At 37.2% G+C, this 20,656-nt stretch overlaps 3 protein-coding genes and 1 long non-coding RNA gene across 8 annotated transcripts; 2 read left to right on the top strand and 2 right to left on the bottom strand.

The window, feature by feature from the left end:
- Positions 1–3,348: 3,348 nt before the first annotated feature.
- On the bottom strand, positions 3,349–6,996 carry LOC113699031 (DEAD-box ATP-dependent RNA helicase 41). 4 transcript variants are annotated; one of them, XM_027219077.2, is made up of 4 exons: positions 6,862–6,996; positions 6,570–6,652; positions 4,365–5,982; positions 3,349–4,079 (listed from the first exon to the last, which is right to left on the bottom strand). In XM_027219077.2, exons 2-3 carry the CDS (start codon positions 6,607–6,609, stop codon positions 4,430–4,432), a joined length of 1,593 nt encoding a protein of 530 aa, XP_027074878.1. In that variant the 5' UTR covers positions 6,610–6,652; positions 6,862–6,996; the 3' UTR covers positions 3,349–4,079; positions 4,365–4,429. The 4 variants fall into 4 exon arrangements, with proteins under 4 accessions (XP_027074878.1, XP_071908828.1, XP_071908830.1 ...); XM_072052727.1 differs by having other exon boundaries at positions 6,729–6,976; XM_072052729.1 differs by having other exon boundaries at positions 6,812–6,972.
- Positions 6,997–10,308: 3,312 nt separating this feature from the next.
- On the top strand, positions 10,309–10,667 carry LOC113690411 (uncharacterized). The gene is made up of 2 exons (XR_011825114.1): positions 10,309–10,464; positions 10,545–10,667. It is a non-coding gene; the product is annotated as an uncharacterized lncRNA (long non-coding RNA).
- Positions 10,668–11,666: 999 nt separating this feature from the next.
- Positions 11,667–14,306, bottom strand: LOC140008428 (uncharacterized). Of its 2 annotated transcripts, none has more exons than XM_072052722.1 (5): positions 14,099–14,306; positions 13,327–13,477; positions 13,133–13,230; positions 12,727–13,050; positions 11,667–12,620 (listed from the first exon to the last, which is right to left on the bottom strand). In XM_072052722.1, the coding sequence occupies exons 2-5, from the start codon at positions 13,361–13,363 to the stop codon at positions 11,985–11,987; spliced, it is 1,095 nt and encodes a 364-aa protein (XP_071908823.1). In that variant the 5' UTR covers positions 13,364–13,477; positions 14,099–14,306; the 3' UTR covers positions 11,667–11,984. The 2 variants fall into 2 exon arrangements, with proteins under 2 accessions (XP_071908823.1, XP_071908817.1); XM_072052716.1 differs by having other exon boundaries at positions 13,327–13,421.
- Positions 14,307–17,003: 2,697 nt separating this feature from the next.
- On the top strand, positions 17,004–19,523 carry LOC140015797 (uncharacterized). Its single transcript, XM_072068621.1, has 4 exons — positions 17,004–17,354; positions 17,816–18,652; positions 19,084–19,148; positions 19,268–19,523. Exons 1-4 carry the CDS (start codon positions 17,004–17,006, stop codon positions 19,521–19,523), a joined length of 1,509 nt encoding a protein of 502 aa, XP_071924722.1.
- Positions 19,524–20,656: the final 1,133 nt, after the last annotated feature.

Genomic DNA, 20,656 nt, shown 5'->3' with positions numbered 1-20,656 from the left:
TTTTTTCCAAACGATTTTTATTTCATGTCGCAGTAATAAAATCCATTTTTTAAAGTCATTAAAGCCAATAATAATTTATTAATTATTTCCTCAATAATTGTGTATTTACAGAACGCTCAACATTAATTAGATTTTTTTTTACATTAAAAAAATTAAAGTACTGTAAATTTCAAAAACAATGTAATTATACATGGCTCTTAATGTTGATTAATGATCTAATATTATTGAGCGGCATTTTACAAAAATATGAAAGAAAAATAATTGTTGTGATTATATTGATTAAATGTTTTAATCTGTGCAAAAAAGAAGAAGGGAAAAACCAACAAATACACAGATTATCAAGAATAAGAAACAGATAAAAATGCGTGAAACCTCAGAATAAAATTAGAAAAAATATATTAATCCAACTTGATTATCAATTTTTATTTTTAGCCCAGATTATTTGTATGATTCTTGAGCTTTATCTGACTGAATTAGAGAAAATCTATACAAGTTTAGAAGCTTAACTGCTGCGTCCCTTTATTGCTCTTTGTACAGATACATAGAAAGTTATGCTTTTTGCCTTTCTTTTTTTTCGTTATTATGCTTTGGTTTTCAGCTGAGATTTCATCACCGTAGCATTTGACCAGAAGGATGACCGAGGCTTCTCAATGACCAAAAGACCAAAACGCCCCTCAAAGTCACAAAAATAGCAGCATAACCGCTTGACCAAAATTCACTATTCATTCTCCAACTCTCTCTTTTATTATATAGATTCTGATGTTTAACCGAATCTTCCTAAAGCCAAGCCAGCCACAAGGCCGAAGACCAAAATGCCGCTTGACAATTGCCCTCAAAGTTGCCCAAAATTACGTGATAACCGCTTGACAAAAAATGGACTGTTCATTGTCTAACTCCCGCTTTTATATAGTTAGATATAAAAAGGAAGGAAGCTTTTGGTATAAATAAATTTGCTTTATGTTTTTTCTAAACTATCCTTAATAACTATCTAATATGATCAACTACCATTTACGGTTATGAATTGTTTCTAAATAACTATTTATTTGTATAATTTATTTTGATGAATTTTTTTATTATCTATTCAAAAAATATAAAACTAATTCCTATGAAAATGATACAAATTTCCTCAAAATTTTAATAATATTTCCTATTAGTTGCACGCACATTAGCGTGCGCCCTGAACACTACTTTACCATTATTTATTCATATATTACCCAAAAAACTTCTCACTCATACATAACTATTTCTACACTCTGCCGCGGGATTAACTAATCCAGTAATGAATATTGCATTGCCTCCCAAAAGTTTGGCAAGGAACACATCTATTTAAAATTTGACATGTCAATTACTAGTAAAGAAAAAGGACAATAAGTATTTCTTAACAATCAGTGTTTGGATTGCCAATTATTCCACTTTATTACACCTTATTTACACACACTGATTTGTTTGCATCATCAACACATTTTTCAATCACTTTTTTATATCACATACATCATACCAAAAAAATGCTATAGTACTTTTTTACAAAATTATCTCAAATAATTTACAATTCAAACACTATTTGCTTACCATTTACCCATACTAGGGAATTTTATATTTTAGTCAGCACAACAAGCACTAGAGGCAGGCAAACAATTAATTGAATCAAACCCATGAAGTAACTAATCGTGTTATCAATGAATAACTACTATGCATGTTTCGAGACAACTCAGTTGAAATGGTTGTGAAAGTTTGCCATTGAAGACCTAGCTAGATCATCGTGCATCTTTAAGTTATCCATCACAAAACCATTTAAACAATCAAAAAAACCTCCATACAGAATAATGAAAATTTTCAGCTTCTCTTGGCTCCGTACAAGAGCTCTTAAGGCAATTTTGTCTAGCAATGTAAGCTGACTATAGTTAGTTAAAATCAGACACCATATGCTTGCAAACAATAGAAGAGGAAAAAACATAGATACTAGGTTGCAAAGACTATAATTTGAGCTTGCTATTCAAATTATATCTAAATGTTAGATACTACAGAACAAAGCAAAAGGCTGCAAGGTGGCATTCTAATTAATGGTACAACTACCAATGCGGAAAAAAAATCTTAAGCAACTTTCAATAGCCATACTAAAAGATTCAAGCATGAGTACTTGCCTAGACTCTCCAAATTGAGAAGAGAAAATCCAGGTCTGTGTGAAAAAAACAAAAAAGAATCAAGTATATTGTTCAGTTCGAGCAGACAACATTCCTAAACAACTTGCAAAGGTCTCAACTTAAAAATAAACCCTAAAATTTAAGTTTGCTAAACAAGAAACCCCAACATTCAGTATTCGTATTGCACAGAGAAGCCAATTACAACTATATACATCTAACAACAAATTTCTCAGCAGAAAGGCGAAATCAAATCCCAAGGACACCGGCGGAAGGATAATTTATAGCAAAACTGCTGAAATTTCTTAAACCATCAATCAATTGATACAAAAACAACCATGCAAACCCAAACCCTTGCCTTTATAAGAACCGTCAGAAAAGAGGAACAATGGATTTTGCCAAAAAACCAAAAAAAAAAAAAAAAAATTTAGAACAAGACCCTAAATCCTCCATGAAATTAGTGCCGCAATTCTCAAGAATTATAGCAACCAAATAAAAAATTGATAGAATCCTGATGGGAGCAACCAATTTTATCAGTTTTTTTTTGGGAAAAAATTGTACAAGGTATTCAGGATAAAGCCCTAAATTAGAATCTCACCCAAGGCACCGTTATAGATGATTACATGGTTGGTAATCTTGCAGTCTCTCCATTGCTCACTCTCTATGTCTTTAACCGCGAAGTCTTCATGAGCTCTATTTTGAAGTGTAAAGCGTTTTGACGAATGAAAGAAAAAAACTTCCGTAAGTCGAAGGGGCAAGTTATTTTCCATAAAATGACGCATAAATCTTTTCCCAAGATAAATGATTACCAAACGCTGAAAAATTTGGAAAACATTTTACGTCGACACAAACACAGCCTTAGTTAATAGGATAATCCATTGCAGGAGTCATGCATCCCCAAGACATGCTCATCTTTTCCTATAATGTACAATAAAACCTTTAAATCAAGAAATTCAGAAACAAGAAACATCAGCTTTTATTATTATTATTTTTTAATCACAGCATTTGCTACCTTATCCATCACCAGCTTTATAGTCTAAATAAACTATGGTATGTTTGATTTTTATTCAAATGTATCTGCATGTGGTGGTGATAATGGTAGTAAAATGAAGCAATAGAGATATTTATGGTAACATACACTAATATTCTGAAGATAGATGTGAAAAAGAACTAGCAGCATGGAGAGGCTATCAGGGCTGCACCAGTATAATTCATGGCAATGGTCACAACTTTGGCTTTGATGCCCCTTGGAGCAATAAGAATAATACTTCTTCAGGAAGTTCAATGGTTTCAAAATTTACATATAGAGTGGAATAACCAAATCAGCAAACATTAGCAATGCCCTATGCCTACCAATAAACAACTTCTTTCACTCGCTCCATGTCCAACTCAAGATAGCCACCAAACATCAAGCACCTAGCACATTCTGACCACAACTTGTCCACATAAGAAATTACAATCTCTAAATAAAGAAAGTTTCCAGCATAGTAGCCACACCTTTGCACTAGAAAAATAGACAGAACAAAGAAAGCTTTGACATTGTCATAGCACTAACTAATTTTCCAGTTTTTTTTCCTCAAAAGATGCAGGTTGACATGGTTTGAATGGTAAAAAAATTGGTTGGAAATGACAACTAGAAATATGAACCTTTGTATGCTGCATTACTTGTGCTAGTGTATTGTACAAAGAAAGCCAAAAAAAAAAAAAAGTTCCTTTGGGTAGAGTTCGGCATTTACAACTTTTCAACTGAGGATCTAGTACTTTTGACTTTGTCACAGCTTGAATATGTAAACTCTCCAGAGCCCAAAATTGTGCATGTTTACCATTAAAGAATCAAAGAGTGATAATATTGTAAAGGGCTACTCTCCCAAGGAATATCGCCAAGAAAGTGCCATTCCATAATCAAATCAGGCTGGCAACTCAGTTCTCTGATCTTCTACCCTGTCATTTGTATATATGAACCAAGATTAGCTTCTAGAAATTTTTTTAAAAGAAAAAAGCCAGGAAAGGAAGAGATTGTAGTCACATGAATGCAATGATTTAAGCATGAGAATGTTTAGATAGAACACTTTGCAAGAAATGCAATGAAAGAAAAACTATGAATATTAATTCCTGGGCAAATCTGCCCTTCTTCAAAAAAAATGGCAGCAGACCAGCATATAATCCACTATAGAATACTTGAACAAGGATCCAAGTGAGAGAGAGAGAGAGAGAGAGAGAGAGAACCTTCAGCAGAAACAATAAGAACCAGTAGTCCTTTGATCAATCTATACATATGCTCTACAGCAGCTTCAAAAACCATACTTCCTTTTCTTCTCGCCTTTATTGGTAGAAGAACCAAAAGTATAACGTGAATTCGCAAGCTCTCGTGGAACAGCTGCGCCAGATGATTTCAGGATTTGAACCAAATCTCTAAATAAGTTTTTGTTCTCCTCATTTACAAATACCATGGCAGAACCCTCCTCTCCCAATCTAGATGCCCTTCCAATCTGGTGGACGTACTCCTTAATGGAATTTGGCATGTCAAAAACTATAACTTGCTTCACGTGCAAGAGATCAATCCCTCGGCCCAATACCCCTGTGGCCACAATCACAAGGACTTCTCCAACCAAGAATGATTTCAAAATCTCTCTTCGTTCCTTCATTGATTTTTCTCCATGAATTGATACAGCTTTTATTCCAGTGGTGATTCCTATTGCTTCAGAGAGGAGATCCGCACCAATTCGTGAACTTACAAACACCACAACTGGTGGCTTAAAGTGTTGCTTGCTTGTCAGTATATCAAAAAGTTTTTGCTTCTTCTGCTTTGAATCCACCCATATCACCACCTGCTTCACAGCTCCAGTTGGTTTATTTGGCTTTCCAACTGCAATTATGGTCAAATCTTTCACCATTGAGTTTGCCATCTTCTGCACATCTTTCGGAATTGTTGCAGAATACATCAATACTTGGGGTTGAGATAGAGCCCTAAAAATCTGCATTACCTGCTCGTGAAATCCCCTTTCTAGCATGCTATCTACTTCATCAAGAACAAGAATTGAGACACTGTCTAATTCGATATCATGCTTAGCTAGAAGATCAATTAGTCTTCCTGGAGTTCCAACAATCAATGAAATACCCTGCTGGATGCGATAGAGTTGCCCTGCCATGGCATCACCACCAACCACCAATGCAGTTTTAAAAGGCAAACCTTTCCCAAGCAACTTAGCTTGTTCCTCAACCTGTATGCAGAGCTCTCTAGTTGGTGTAAGAACCATTGCCAACGGTTTTCTCTCACCATGAGGCTTGTCAGCATTAAATTTTGCACAATAAGAAACTATCGGAACCAGGAAAGAACCACTTTTGCCAGAACCAGTCTCAGCTGAAACTAGTAAGTTTTGGCCAATCAATGCAGATGGAATTGCTTGCATTTGGACAGGAGTTGGCATTTCAAATCCTGCAACTTCCAAGTTTTGAAGGAGCTTCTCAGGAAGATTACACGAAGGAAAAGACAGGATTGGTGCAGGAACAAGGTCTCCCCTGATGGAAATTTCAAGTTTTCTCCTTAGCAGTTCAACTTGGTCACTAGATAGAGAACCAGCTTCAGATTTATCATTACCTTCTCGAACATAATAACATTCATCAGTTGCTGGCAGTTTAACTGGAGATGGGCGGGGAACAAGTGGTTGCGATTTTGCAATCCGATCAAGAAGAATCCTCTTACATTCAACGCTGCAAATATCATCATTAGTCTCATCACATATGTATTCACCATATCTACCACAGATTACACATCGCGGTTCCCCTGGTAGAGCTTCTCTTTGGTCCCAACACCGCTGCTTCACATCATTTCCAGCAGCAGAGGCTAAACGGCAAATGAATGAACTGTCAGGCCTTATTATTCCATCAAGAACTTTACTTGAACCAAGAAAAAAAATGCAGCAGCAAAAGTTTTACAAATATTCACAAGAAGTACTTTGTATTCCACAAGAATATTCACAGCCTAGCCAGAAAACTAGCACGAATCCAAAAACCCCACAAAATTGTAGTTACTATTACAAAAAAAGCTGCAACCAAACTAGAATCATACAAGCAAAAATACAAAACAACTGCAAGATATTCTTACCAAAAGGAATTCTAATCCTGCCCAATATAGTTTCTTTCTTAGGCAAAAATTTCGATCAATAATTTCTCTGATAAATTATATGTCCTGTACCAAACTTGCCAAAAAGCATTTCACATACTCAAAATACAACAAATTACCAACAAACCTTTTCTCCTTTCTTTATTAAGACAGCTATTTGGTCACTAATTTCTCAAATAAAGTTTTGATCTCGGCAAAAATATTAAATACGGAGAAAACTAAATAATATTCAGAAATTTAAAAAAAAGACAGTAAAAACAATTTGAGCATAAACAAGTTCAATTGAATAAGGGATTATGTTCATATACCTGAAGGTTCACTGCAATTCGCTGATTCTCTATTTTCCATCCCCGAATCTTCTTTTCCTTTTTTGGTTTATACTAAAGAAGCCCTGCAAAAGTAGCCGCTAATTAGGGATTTTGAACTCGACCCAATTGAGTTGTAGCTGAGAACTACAGAACCCGCACCGGGAAAGATAAAAAGGAAAATTTGGCTGATTCAAACAAGGGGTTACTCTTCCAAACATCCTGTGAAAGAGGGATCATATTACCACAGGGATACTACCATAGGATCATTCAGAGAAAGCGTGATATTGCTCACTTAAGATTTAAGCACCACAAGCTGTCTTGGAATCTCCAGAAAGATGCCAGATTTATGAGGATGCTCAAAAATTCATTTCTCACCATTTACAAATGGTTAGACAGTAGGAATGTGTTGGTAATATTTTAAAAAAAATTACTGTTGCTGAATATAAAGGCTTGCTCTAAACTCTTTCCAGTCCAGCGGTTTACGATGGGACTTCTAGAACTAATATGTTTGCACAGGAGTTGATTTGAAATATTATTTAAAATAATTACTGTATCATTTTTTATGACATGAAGTATGTGGGATAAAAAAAAAGTCATTAGAAAAATAAAAAGTGTGTTGAAAAATATATTTGTAATGCAAACAAATAATTTTTGTGCAAAAAACTTTATTTGAGATAATTATATGTTTGGATAGTAGATTATTTGAGATAATTTTATGCAAAACACACGGTAACACTTTTTTGATATGATTTATATGAGATAAAATAGTGATTGAAAAATATGTTGATGATACAAGCAAATCAGTGTGTGTAAATAAGGTGGAAATAATAATGGTGGTGTTTGGATAGTGTGTTATTTGAAATATTATTTGAAATATTCAAATTTGACTTTTGTGAATAATGAAACTTCCAAATAATCGTTTGGACAGCGAAATATGACATGAAATAATTGTTTGGACAGTGAAATATGACATGAAATAATTGTTTGGATAACTACAACTTTTATTTATCCTTTTTTAAACAAAGGTAATACAAGAGTCCACCATTATGACATAGATGTTAGACATTGAAGTTCCTCTGACACGATTCTCAGTACACCAAGTCTGGTGATAGACCTTTATTCCATCTACGATGGCAGCAGTTGATAAAAGATGTATGTGATACTTTGACTACTATTGAAGCTCGTCATCTATCGCCTGCGGCGTCCTTGGGCTGCATACATTTGGTCCGCCATTGCATCGCGTGTTGCTTTCCATGCTTCTATCTCTGCCCGAGAAGCGTTTGGAGTCTGCATATGCACCCTTTCGCCGAAGTCGGGTTGCACCTCTAATTGAATATTTTCATCCTCAAACCTTTGGAAATGGGCATCTCCGGGTTGGAACATTCTCAAAAAATTATGTAGCCCACAGCATGCAATTACCACACTAATCTGTGTGGTCATATAAAAATTGGGTACTGGGCCCTTGAGGAATTTGAATCTCGTTTTCAATACTCCAAACGTACGCTCTATAACATTTCTAAGACTCGAATGTCGAGTGTTAAACAACCGCTTGGCTGGATCTCGTTGCTGAACATTCTTGTAGGGTGGTAAGAAACCCGGAGTGTTTCTGTATGCTGCATCTACCAAGTAGTACTTCCCTATAGTTCTCAAAACATGCAAGGGAGCAAGGATGCAGAATTACTAGCATGACTTTGTGTAGCAGGTACGTGTGTGAAATGCCAAGTAGTAAGTAATTTTGTACCTGCCGGCGGAATTGGAAAATCTGATGGCGGCATCAACGCAGATTCTAACACCCGTGCATCGTGGGCACTGCCTTCCCATCCAGCGTATACGTAGTTGAATCGCATGTCAAAATCGCAGACTGCCAGGACATTTTGTGAGTGTATCCCATGTCGATTGGTATATGCCATCTGCTCTCCATTTGGCGGGCAAGCCGGAATATGTGTGCCATCTAGAGCTCCAACAACACCCTGTCAAGAATGAATAATCGTCTAGAAATGGTTAAGTCCTCTAGGAGAGCAAATTCGTGAGGCTGTATGATTGTAGACTAAATTATAGGATATTACCTGGAACCATGGATAAAAGTGTCTTGAGTTTGCAATTCTTGGGTGAACATTATCGTGGTCATACGGTCTTATTATTGTGGCGGCAAATCTGCATAGGCCCTTGAGCACTTTGTGTACGTTTCGATTAATTGTCTCCGTTGACCGGTTGAATCGTTCCGCTAGCACGCGCTGAGTATGCTTATGACTTACCATGACTAGAGTCATCGCTAAGGCTTCCTCTATCTCAACCCTTTGTTGATAGGATCGTGATACATAACCGTTATTCTGGAGTATTTCACATAAACGAAGAAAATTGTCAACTGTGATACGCATGTTTTCCATACTTCGTCGGTAATGCCCATTGATCACCTCTTCAACCCACTGCCGTCCGGTTAGAGAGCCGTCGTGGTGAGGTATTTTATCCCTAACTCGGTCACGATGCAGCATCATTAATTCTGCTGCCAAAACCAACATTGTCTCATCCCTTTCATCTTCTTCAGCTATTTGTTCTCTCCGTCCTCTGGCCGTCCTCCTATTGTTGGCCGCCATAGTACAAATGCCTCTAAAGATAAAGAGAGTAACTATAAACTGCTAAATAAGAATCAATTATTTTTGACAGACAATGAGCAAGGGAAACGATTACCTTCAAGTACTCGGTGGGTGAAAGGTATCTTTATGCTTATGAAAAACACGTTCGTCTGGGACGCCAATAGAAAGAAGCTAGAGTTTTGTGACAACTGCACGACTCCACCCATAAGGAGAACTACATATAAGGAAAATCAAAATTCGAGCAAAGCTATGCACCGGCAAATTCACATGCAAAAATGAACTCATTTTCAAAAAGGCTACTATCTTTTTCGAAAGGCTACCATCTTTTTGAAAAGCCTAATAATCTATTATCGGCTCCTGTACAATGTGTAGACAAATAATTCGGTGGACACAATTATCGGGTCCGCAGATAAGAATTATCCCAGAGTAATAGCCCGTGAACCCTTTCTATTGCATGGAGTAGAGCAAGCTGTACGATCCTCCGGAGACATACAGCACTGCGCTTAAGGCTTTGCCTCTCACTTCGCACTGTGGTTCAGCAGGTTCCTCCCTGAAGGCTATGTAGACTGCTAGGACAACTTGTCTTGATGCTGTCCAATCTTACTTTTTTGATCTAATGCTCATTCTGTTTAATTCACCTTACCTCACCTGACTTTTTCAGATTACCACACCCCCTTTTGAGTTCTCTTTTTCAACAAATTTCTTCATTCCAGTGATGCCCGGCTGTACAACTTGAGACTTTCCCTGAAGGCTGCATGAGTGGTAGCAGGTACAAAGTACTTAAGCACATTTGTTAAAAGAGAACAAAGTAAATGATTGATTACGGTGTGGATTAGTTTTATTGTAATGTACATTTTACTGCCTTGCGAATAAATTTTAAGTTGCCTCCACAAAAAAAGAAAAAGAGATCAAAATCAAAGATCCTAAGTTGAAATGTGCCATTTGCGAAGTTCTTCTTACTTTATGCTATGGTTGTTCAGCCCACCATTTGTGAGTTAGTTTTTATGCTATGGTTGTTCAAGGACTTGACCTCGGACCTCTGTCAATTCTTGCACGTTTCTTATGAGCATAGTCCAGCCTTGCTGAACGGTGTTCTGCACTTTTGCAGGTTTCTTGTGAGCATAGTTCAGTCTTGCTCAATTGAAAAACTACCGTGTTTCGATGTCGAAGTTCCCCAAAACTACTTCAGCTCTTGGAGAGGAAGGTACAACGAGTATCGAAAGGAGATGAATGTGGCACTGCAAAAGGATGATGAATCTAGGAATGATGCTGCTGATGACGTAATCAAGAAATACAAGCGGGTCAGTTTTCATCTTTGTAGTTTACTTACATTTGTGGTAAAGAGAAAAATTACTTGGTTGAAAGAATTATGCGATTGCAGTTACTGTACGAAGCAGCAGAGCTTGAAGAAAGTAAGAAGGATGTGCAGGAGATCCATAAGGAGGCACTTGCATTATATCAAGTAACCTATGACTATGCCATAAGCACAAAAGACGCAGGAAAATGTGGGTTTGCCTGGAAAGCAGCAGGTTCTGCTCTCTTGAACTATTTTGCTACTAGCAGAAGCGAAAGACTCGTACCAGTTTCACCGTCTGCTCTGCGAGAACTGTTTTCTTAGCCTCTCTTGGTCTTTTAAGCACTGACCCAACTAGGAGCGTAGTAAAATGTTAAAGAGACCTACTGGTATCATGCCCCGAGTACATCTCTAAACAGCTCATCCCTGAGCAAAGTATTGCAAGGAGCCTTCAGAAGTTCGTATGTATTTTTGTTGTGGCCTCATCTTCCCTAAGCAACTAGTTGTTTGTTGTTGTGTGAGTGTAAATTTCTGAGCTCCTATAGCCTTGTTGGCAAAATGTGGTCACCGTCATTTTAACTAAGGCCTGCCCATCTACCTATGTAAGGCCTGTGTTCCAACTCAACTAAGGCCTGTGTTCCAACTCAACAAGTCAGTTCGGCTTGACACCTTTTTGTGCTTTTACAAGAATCTAAAAACCAAGAGGACAAAGGCTCCATAAAGTAGTGTACAACTAATTTTTAGTTTCTCATTTGTGTATTTCACCCAACAATAAGTATCCTTATAAACCTGCTGGAGTAAATCATCCAAGGCAAAATTGCTGGAAAAGCCATATACGAAGGCTGCAACTTCCTGTCCGCAACAAATAACTTAAGTGAGCTATGAAAGTTAAGCCAACAATGAGAGCTATGAAAGTAACAACAGATTTGGCCAACAATATGAGAGCTAAAAAAATGAGAGCCCTGAAAGTAACAACAAAAAAAGATGAGAGCTAAAAAATTCTGCAAAACTGAGCTATGAAAGCTACAGCCAGCAAACAAATGCCTACAATTATTCCTGTCCGCAACTCCAAGAATGCATATACGATCGCTATGACAATTCAGGCCAACAATCAAAATTTCATATGCTCACCAACCTCATATGGTAAATAGCCATTATGCAATATAAGTAACAATTAAGAACTAGCAACAAAATCTCACACACCAAAAATGAAAAAAACTAATTTCGAGCAAACTCATTTTACACATACAGTACAACAATAGATTTGTAAACAGGAAAACAACTCAAGCTTATAGTTCTTAGCGGGTACAGGCAAGTCCCGAAGGCTGGAAAAAAAAAATGGACTCCACCAAACTGGAAAAAAGGGAGCAACTCCACACGCATCACTCCAAACTCTTATTCAAACCACAACCAACTAAGACCTGGGATATATTTATCCCCCTATAACACAACCTTTGCCGGTGTGAGATAGCAGAAACGGATTTGAGACGGCAACTCTTCTGTTGTGGTGGAATAGGCTACTTCAAATTATGCTTCACCTTTCTTCCTCATATGCCTTGCGACATATGCATATCTTCCAGCAGCGTCATAGCGCATGAAGATAATCCGTTGGCCTAAATTTTCATCTTCGGCGAGATACGAGTCTATTTCTACCTTCCAATCAACGGGGATATCCATGGCTGAGACGATGTCTTGACAATTTTCGACTTTGTACGTCTCATCTCTGTCTATACGATCCTTTCGATCAGTTCTCGCCACGTCTGTGAAGTTGCCGATCTTGCTTAAGGCGTCTTCAAGTCTGTCCGCAGATGATCGGGTAGATTTTGTGCCTCTGGAACCCTCTCGCTCGCCGGAGTTACCCAAACTGCTTGCTGGTCGCTTCCCACTAGTGCCTCCCGGAATAGGGGACACGTAGTACACGTCCTCCCCTTCCCAAGGGGAGGTGGCCGAAGGCGGTTGCGACGACACTGAGGCTTTGGCCTTGCCTTTCCGACTCCTTCTAGAGGTGGTTTGCTCGTTTCCGAGTTGCTCAAGGGAAATTTCTGGCTGGCTAGCAGACTGTGCTCGTGTCCCTGTAGCCGTTTCCCCAATCATGATAGGAGTGAATCGCTCGTATAAGCCGCAACTAAAGGGCTTAGAAAAATCCTCATACTCGCTGTTGGACTGTTGGTTAAAATACACAAGGGATAGTGATTTGTCACGTTTCTAGCTTCTATATATGCATAAGCAAACTGGTCAGATTCGACTCACAATAAATGAAAAAACTAACCGAAATGAGATCGGCCCAATGGTCCTTGTCAGCAGTGAAATGCTGGGTGTCCTCTTCCCATCCGATGCCAGTTGCAGCCTTGTTGCTGAGCCCCCGAAGCTGGCAAAAAAGTTGCCATTTCTTCTTGAACCGGTAGAATCTAGATTGGCATTGCGCAGCACTGACTTCATCTCCATGGTTTTCACGCAAATGCTCGGCTATCTGACCATAATTCCATTCAAGTGATTTACGCTTGTCCCATTTTTTTGACAGCTTGAAGGCGATGTACGCATCAATGAAGTGCTCATCCATTTCAGGAGTCCACTCGAACTTACCTCCCATCGCCTATTGTAAAATTGCAAGTGCAAGTTAGTAGGCATGCAAATATACATGATAGTAAATATTTTGAGGTGAGGCAAATGTATACCATACGGCTTGCTTCAAAGTTACTGATGCACTCTTCAATATCGTTGGAGTCAGTGGATGATTGGACTGTGCAATTGGAGGTGCAGCTGATGGGAGGAGCTAAAGACAGAAAACATGCAGAAAACTGACGTGAGTCACATAATCACATAATGCAGTAGTGTATTCAGGGCCAGGAAAAACTTAAGTATGCCTTACACTGACTATTACATTGCTGCTGTGAGTTGAGGGGCATCTCTATCAGTCTCCGTCATGGCCTTAGTTAAAACGTAGGGAAAAATTTTGGAAGCCAACTGTCAAATGAAACGTTTAAACTTGTTCTGGGTTAATGCACGCTGATTTGTTAACTCTACAAGTACAACAAATAACCAGAATATAAGAACTGCCATGTGGAGCATAACTGCCAGCATAACAACGCAGATTTTTTCCCCAACTCATACAAGTCTCTGGACAAGTACTAAAGTGGAAACATATTCGGCTACAAACGAATTTGTACATACAAACAAATTTCATGAGACAGGAATAGTTGAAGTATCTCCATAATTCGAAAATGTGTCGAATAAGCACAGATATTTAGCGCATATATAGCCCCAAATTTTTCAAGTTGGCCAAAACAAGCTGCACAACAAGGCCACATTCAAACAAGAGAGCAAATCCCTAAAAATTGGTCCTACGGAAATTCATGGCAACTGGGAAGATGTTTCTCAAATTAATTGTGACAACGGTGGCCATTTTCGTATTTCCCCTAAAATCGAAGGCCGGCCACACAGAAACCTCTCTCCAATTTCGAGTCAAAATTGGTGGTTTTAAGCACAAACAGGTATAAACGGAAATCAGGTGTAACTTCAGGATTTCAAGAGAATAACGAGAAAGAAAGAACTAAGCCATATAGACATATGGTTGTCGACTTCAAGCAGTCAAAAAGCTGGGTTTAATTTGTTCACATAAATTGCAACCCTTTTGATGGTACCTGATACAAGCTCCCGGATCGGATCGGGTTTGCACTTCCAAGATGGGGGTGGAACTGCGCCGCTACTAATTGTCGGAAGAGCCTTAGCTGCTATGTGGCGGGTTAAAGGATAAAAGGAAATCAGGTGGTTAATGAGCTGCTGCAGTTGTGCTTGAGGAAGTGGGAATAATTTGAGATGAGATCGGCTTCAGATCGCACAGTGCTCTTTGAGTAAATGTTCAGCAGCGGAACAAGAGACCGACAGTAAATGGCGTAGATGGGTAAAGTAATGGAGGACCCCAACGGCTAAAAAATCTGATTCTGAAACATGGGTGCCACGCGTCGTAGTGCATGGTGACCCTGCACATGAAAGGACCCAGCCCTTGCTGACAAGGCTAACTACAAAATAAAATGTGGAATGCTGAATTGTGGAAAATATTCCGTCAGTCCAAACACCAACTCCACAAAATATTTCATGTCCACACAGATAATTCAGTCCAAACATGATTAATGTATAATCCAAACGAATCGAATGACAATCCAAACACACATACTTTTTTTTTTGTCAATCGAGAGACCGGTGGGGACAGAATCACCACTGGACCAAACGAATGTACTACACACCCGCTTGAATTTTTTAAAGAATTACATAATATGACAATTGATGAGAGATAAGATTCGAACCCTTCATTCCCATCCCACCAAAATCTTAATGGCTTGGTGGTGGCTAGCAGCCTTTAGATTGGTGGTTAACACACATACTGTGTTTTGATTTGTTACTTTTAATGAATTAGTTACTTTCTGACCATCTCTTTCTAGCGATGATAGGAATAGGGAGTTTCCAAATTTAGTTAAAAGATACTAGGTGGAGAACACCACGCATAAAATATCTAGATATGCCTTACCCAATGTACATAATCCATTTTTTATGTTCCAACAACGACGTGTATACATTTATCATAAGTAGCATAAAAAGGGGAATTGGCTGATATGAATGGAATAGTGATGGTCCCGTATAGGCAACATGAGTAGGTGGTTAATTATGGAATTTCACTTTTATGTGTTGGTGTTGTACAGATTGACTTGCTTAACATATATGGTAGTTTTGTTAGCTTATGTGGAAGCAATTGGGAGCTCGTGAAGTTTCATGTCTTGCATGTCTCTCTTCAAAATGGTGCAAATGTGCTTTAGACATTCCTTAGTTCATATATAAAGTACAAAATCGCTCTGTTTTGCAGTCTTCTTGCTTAGTTCTTTTGTCGCAGCTTTGAAAACTACCGGTGAGTTCCTTCTTATTCCTTTTTGTCACGATTCCATCTCTTTTATTGCATGCATGAAGCTATTTTCATGTTAAATGTCTCTCTTATGCATTATATTGTAGCAGCTGTGGTGTATGAGTTCATGATGTTTTCTGGATTAGGTTGTAGCTGTGGTATATGAGTTCAGTTCGAGGTTAGATGATTATGGATAAGTAGTTTGTAGCTTTAACTTACAGAATTGTTATGCACTCTGCACTGCATGTGTGGATTCTATACATGTATGGGTCAAAATTAAAGTGTAGAAACAGAGAACCATTCAAAGTCTACAAATAAGTTCAAGTGTATACGTATTGTACTCTATAAGTTTGATTCCTATGTGCTTTACAAGTTTGATTCCTATAAAATGAGCTCTTCATCTCTCATTTCTGTGTTTTTTTATCTATGTATCGAATTGCAGGTGGCTGTTTAAGTCTGGTTCTTGTGCAAATTGTTGAGGGATCATCATCAATGGCTGATCGGTTAGTTTCATTTTCTTATATGAGTTCTTGTATTTGATATGGATTAAAATTGCTATTTTTATTAATAAGAATATAAAGGTGCTTATATTAAAGCTTTTGACTAATGTCTTTGGTTATGATCAATTTTGATTATTCCTACCTGTATGCTTATTTCTATTAATTTTACATTTTCTTAGACTGGAGCTATCTAAGTTTCCTGCATAATTGTAGTTCTAATAATTGCTTAACAAATAAACAATGTCACCAAAAAGAAAATATGCTAATCTTGAAGAATGATACCAAGAAAGAAATAGACGACGGTGAGAGCATCGTACTGTTATTAGATCAAAAGAGGTTGGTGATTCTAGCAAAGGCATTTGTACTGTAACATTAACGGCAGTGCAAATGTCTCTTGAGTATACTCAATCAGCATCTGGTGTTTCAGAACAAGCAGGAAAATGTAATCAGCAGAAAAGAAGAAAAGGTGATTTTTCAAGTTAAAAAACTGCTATGATTAACTTGGATCAGAATTCTGATAATATCTTTACCTCTACAAAGTTAGAATCAATACATGTTGAATACATTGAATTAGCATATGGTATTCTAGAACAAGCAAGAAAATGTAACCAGAAAAAAGGAAGAAAATATGATCTTTCAAATTCAAAGCCTGCTATAATTAGTCTGGATCAAAATTCTGATAATATCTTCACCTCTGGCAAGTTAGAATCATTCCTAGATACACAGAGTTCTCAAACAGCAAATGTTATTCACACTTCTGCTGTCAATATTCCTTCAACCAATACAGCGATAAACAATGATTGTCACCAAATTGCTTCAAGCAGTAGAGCAACAAACATTGGCACTCTTGGATCTTAAAAACCTGTTCGACGATCTCAACAACGTCGTCAAAGACAAGAAAGAGATATTCTGCAAGACATTAATATAGAAGCAATGATATTACTAGAAGCTCCTTCTTGTAAACACTGTGGAGCAAAAAAATTTCACTTAGAGCCTCCTGGTTTTTGTTGTTCATCAGGCGAAATTCGATTGCTTGAAACTAAGATGCCTCAAGAATTGATGTTACTATATCTCAGTGACAATGATGAGACTGCAGATTTTCGTAATTGTGTACGTAACTATAATAATATGTTTCCTTTTACTTCAATAGGAATGCACTATGATAAGGAACTAGGAAAAAAATACAATGGTATCTATACCTTTCGAGTGCAAGGTCAGATGTATCATTTTATAAATCCATTAGTTCCTGCTGATGGTCAAAAGCCAGTGAATTTGCAGTTGTATTTCTATGATACTGAGCATGAAGTAGAAAATCGTCTTTCCATATCAAGCAAGTTCAGAGAAATTTTGATAGCAATGTTGGCTTATCTATTAAAAGTAAATTCATACTCATCATTTTTTCATGGATTGCAAGACTTGCCTAATCTAGATGAATACAGAATTATGTTGCAATCAAATCCAACAGTTGATCAGCACATTTACAACAAGCCAACAGTCTCACAGGTTGGTGCTCTCTGGACAGAATCACAGACCTCTGATCAAAGCAATAGCAAATACATTCAAGCGTATTCAAAAAGTGGGAATGCTTAGATTGTGAAGCACTATTATGGCTGCTATGATCCAATGCAATATCCACTTATATTCCCAAATGGAAAACCAGGATGGCATCCAAGAATAGAAAAACTTTCAAGTACACAAAATAATACTACTTCAGGTACAATCTGTCCAGGAGAAAGAACACTTTCAGTAGATATGTTCATGACTGCATAAGATGTTATACATGCTGAAAACCAAGGTATTATTAATCACATATATTAACAATTTCTATTCAAAATCAATTCACATTAGCTATACTCATTCCATATTATGCCTAATTACTTACTTTTCTATAAACAGTTGCAGCAAAACATGGCAAAAAGTGAAAATATGTATCTTGTAGATAATATTATTGCTACAAGTTACAGATTAGACCTGAAGACAAATCAATGCTCTTGCATATTGGAAGGCTACTCCAACAGTATGTGGTTGACATGTACATTAAGATTGAAACGTCACGACTTGATTTTTTCAGGAATTATCAGAACCAGAATCGTCTTCGGATAGAGTTATATCAAGGTTTTCTTGATAGCATCTCAAGTGGAGAAATCAATGGCTCAAATGTTGGCAAAAGATTCATATTGCCTCGTAGCTTTATTGGTGGTCCACGAGACATGAAGCGTCGTTATTTAGATGCAATGACTTTGGTTCAGCCATATGGCAAACCAGACATTTTTTTAACAATGACCTGTAACAAAAGTTGGCCAGAAATCAAGAAGCTTTTGTTGCCAACAGAGAAGACAGATAATAGGCCTGATCTGGTATCTCAAGTTTTCCAAGCTAAGTTGCAAATATTAAAGAATGAACTTTTCAAGAAACATATTTTTGGCAAAGTTGCAGCTTACACATATGTTATTGAGTTTCAAAAACGTGGCCTTTCTCATGCACATTTTCTTATCATTTTAAAGCATTGCTCTAAGTTATTGACTCCTGAAGCATATGATCGCATTGTTTCTGTTGAGCTACCTGATATTCATATACATAAGCATATACACTCTTTAGTAGCACAACATATGATACACGGACCCTGTGGACAAATGAATCCAAACTGTGCTTGTGTGCAGAAAACTAGAATTTGCAAGGATAACTATCCAAAACATTTTGCTGAATCAACAAGACATAGCCAAAACTCTTATCCAATCTATCGACGAACTGATAACAAAAGGACTGTCAAGGTTCGAGGACATCATTTGGATAATCGATGGGTAGTTCCTTACAATGCATATCTTTTATCTAAATTTGACTGCCGGATGAACGTTGAAATATGTTCTATTATACAAGCAGTTAAGTACATTTATAAATACATCTATAAGGATCATGACAAGATATTATATCAGCTTAGCAATACAGAAGCAAATCAAATGCTTGATGAAATCAAGAACTTTTAATCAGCTAGATGGATTTCAGCACCAGAAGCTATGCGGAGAATATATAGTTTTGATCTTAATGAAATGCATCCCTCTGTAATGCCTCTACCAGTATATCTGGAAAATCAACAACCAGTCACTTTTCCAGATCAACAATCTGTTGATGATGTTGCGAAAGATGCACATTTGAAAAAAAACTATGCTCACAGAATTCTTTCAGATGGATAAGTATAACAATTCTGCCAAAAATTTGAATTGTCTATATACAGATTTTCCTCAATACTTTGTATGGGATGCCAAGTCAAGATACTGGTCATTACGGTAGCAAAGAGATGTAATTGGAAGAACTGCTAGAGTTCATTCTTTTGAAGGTGAAAGGTACTATTTAAGACTTTTATTAAAACATGTTAAAATGCCAACATCATTTCATGATCTAAAAGTGATTAATGGCAGAATTGCTACATCCTTCAGACAAGCAGCAGATTTATTAGATCTATTACAAACTGATAATAGTGCAGAGATTTGTTTAGCAGAGGCTGTCGCATATCAAATGCCATCTTTATTTCGTCATCTGTTTGCTACGATCTTAGTCTACTGCAATCCTCCAAACTGCAAAGAGTTATGGCTAAAGTTTAAGGCTTTTCTTTCTGAGGACATTCAACAGAATAAAACATTATCTGCAGAAGTTGTCAATGCTAGAGTATTGTAGATTATAGATATGCATTTGAGAGTAATGGGAAAACAGATCACAGACTATGGTTTTCAACTATTGCCAAATACACTACTACAAAATGACATGGACACAAAAGAACTTCAAGCAGAAAAAAATATCATCACTCCTGAAGAAGATTTGCTCTCAGTATATCAATTAAACGAAGAGCAGAAAATTGTTTTGATAAAGTACTACATTGTGCCAATAATAACATATCAAAAGCATTTTTCATTGATGGACCAGGAGGAACTGGAAAAACTTACCTCTATAAAGCTCTGCTTGCAACTATAAGATCACAAGGCTACATATCACTTGCTACTGCAACATCAGGTGTAGCAGCATCCATTCTTCCTGGAGGTCGAACTGCACACTCAAGATTCAAAATTTCCATTAATGATAACGAAAATAAGTGCTGCAACATCAGTAAGCAAAGTGTTTTAGCTCAGCTAATCAGAGATGCTAAGCTCATTATATGGGATGAAGCTACAATGGCTAAAAGGAAATCAATTGAAAACTCTTGACAAGATGTTACAAGACATAACAAATAAGAGCTATTTATTTGGTGGAAAAGTAATTGTCTTTGATGGCAATTTTCGTCAAATCTTACCAGTAATCACACAAGGTACCAAAGAAGATATCATAGATACCAGTCTTGTCATGTCACCATTATGGAACAAATTAGAAAAAATCAAATTAACAGTCAATATGAAAGCAAGACTTGATCCAGATTTCTCAACATTCTTAATGAGAATTGGAGATGGAATAGAGCAAACTGTTGATCAAGATGAAGTTCAAATACCAGAATCAATCAACATTCCTTTTCAAGATGATGAAACTTCGATGAATGCTCTGATATATACTGTGCTCCCAAATATGGACTATATTACTTCAATATCATCATCTATCATCAATCGAGCAATATTAATGACAAGAAATGATTTTGTCCATCAAATTAACCATAAATTGATAATGAAATTTCCAGGAGCAGAAAGAACCTACTTCAGCAATGATGAACCCTTGGACTCTTCAGTGCAATTGCAAGATCAAGATCTATTGCATTCTCTTACACCTAACGGCCTTCCTTTGCATGAGCTAATACTAAAAAAGAACTGTCCAGTGATGCTTCTCAG

This window comes from Coffea arabica, chromosome 1e (genome assembly GCF_036785885.1).
Source record: "Coffea arabica cultivar ET-39 chromosome 1e, Coffea Arabica ET-39 HiFi, whole genome shotgun sequence".
Taxonomy (NCBI): Eukaryota; Viridiplantae; Streptophyta; class Magnoliopsida; order Gentianales; family Rubiaceae; genus Coffea; species Coffea arabica.
The sequence above is the reverse complement of the archived record's forward strand: the minus strand, read 5'-3'. Positions and strand labels throughout refer to the sequence as shown.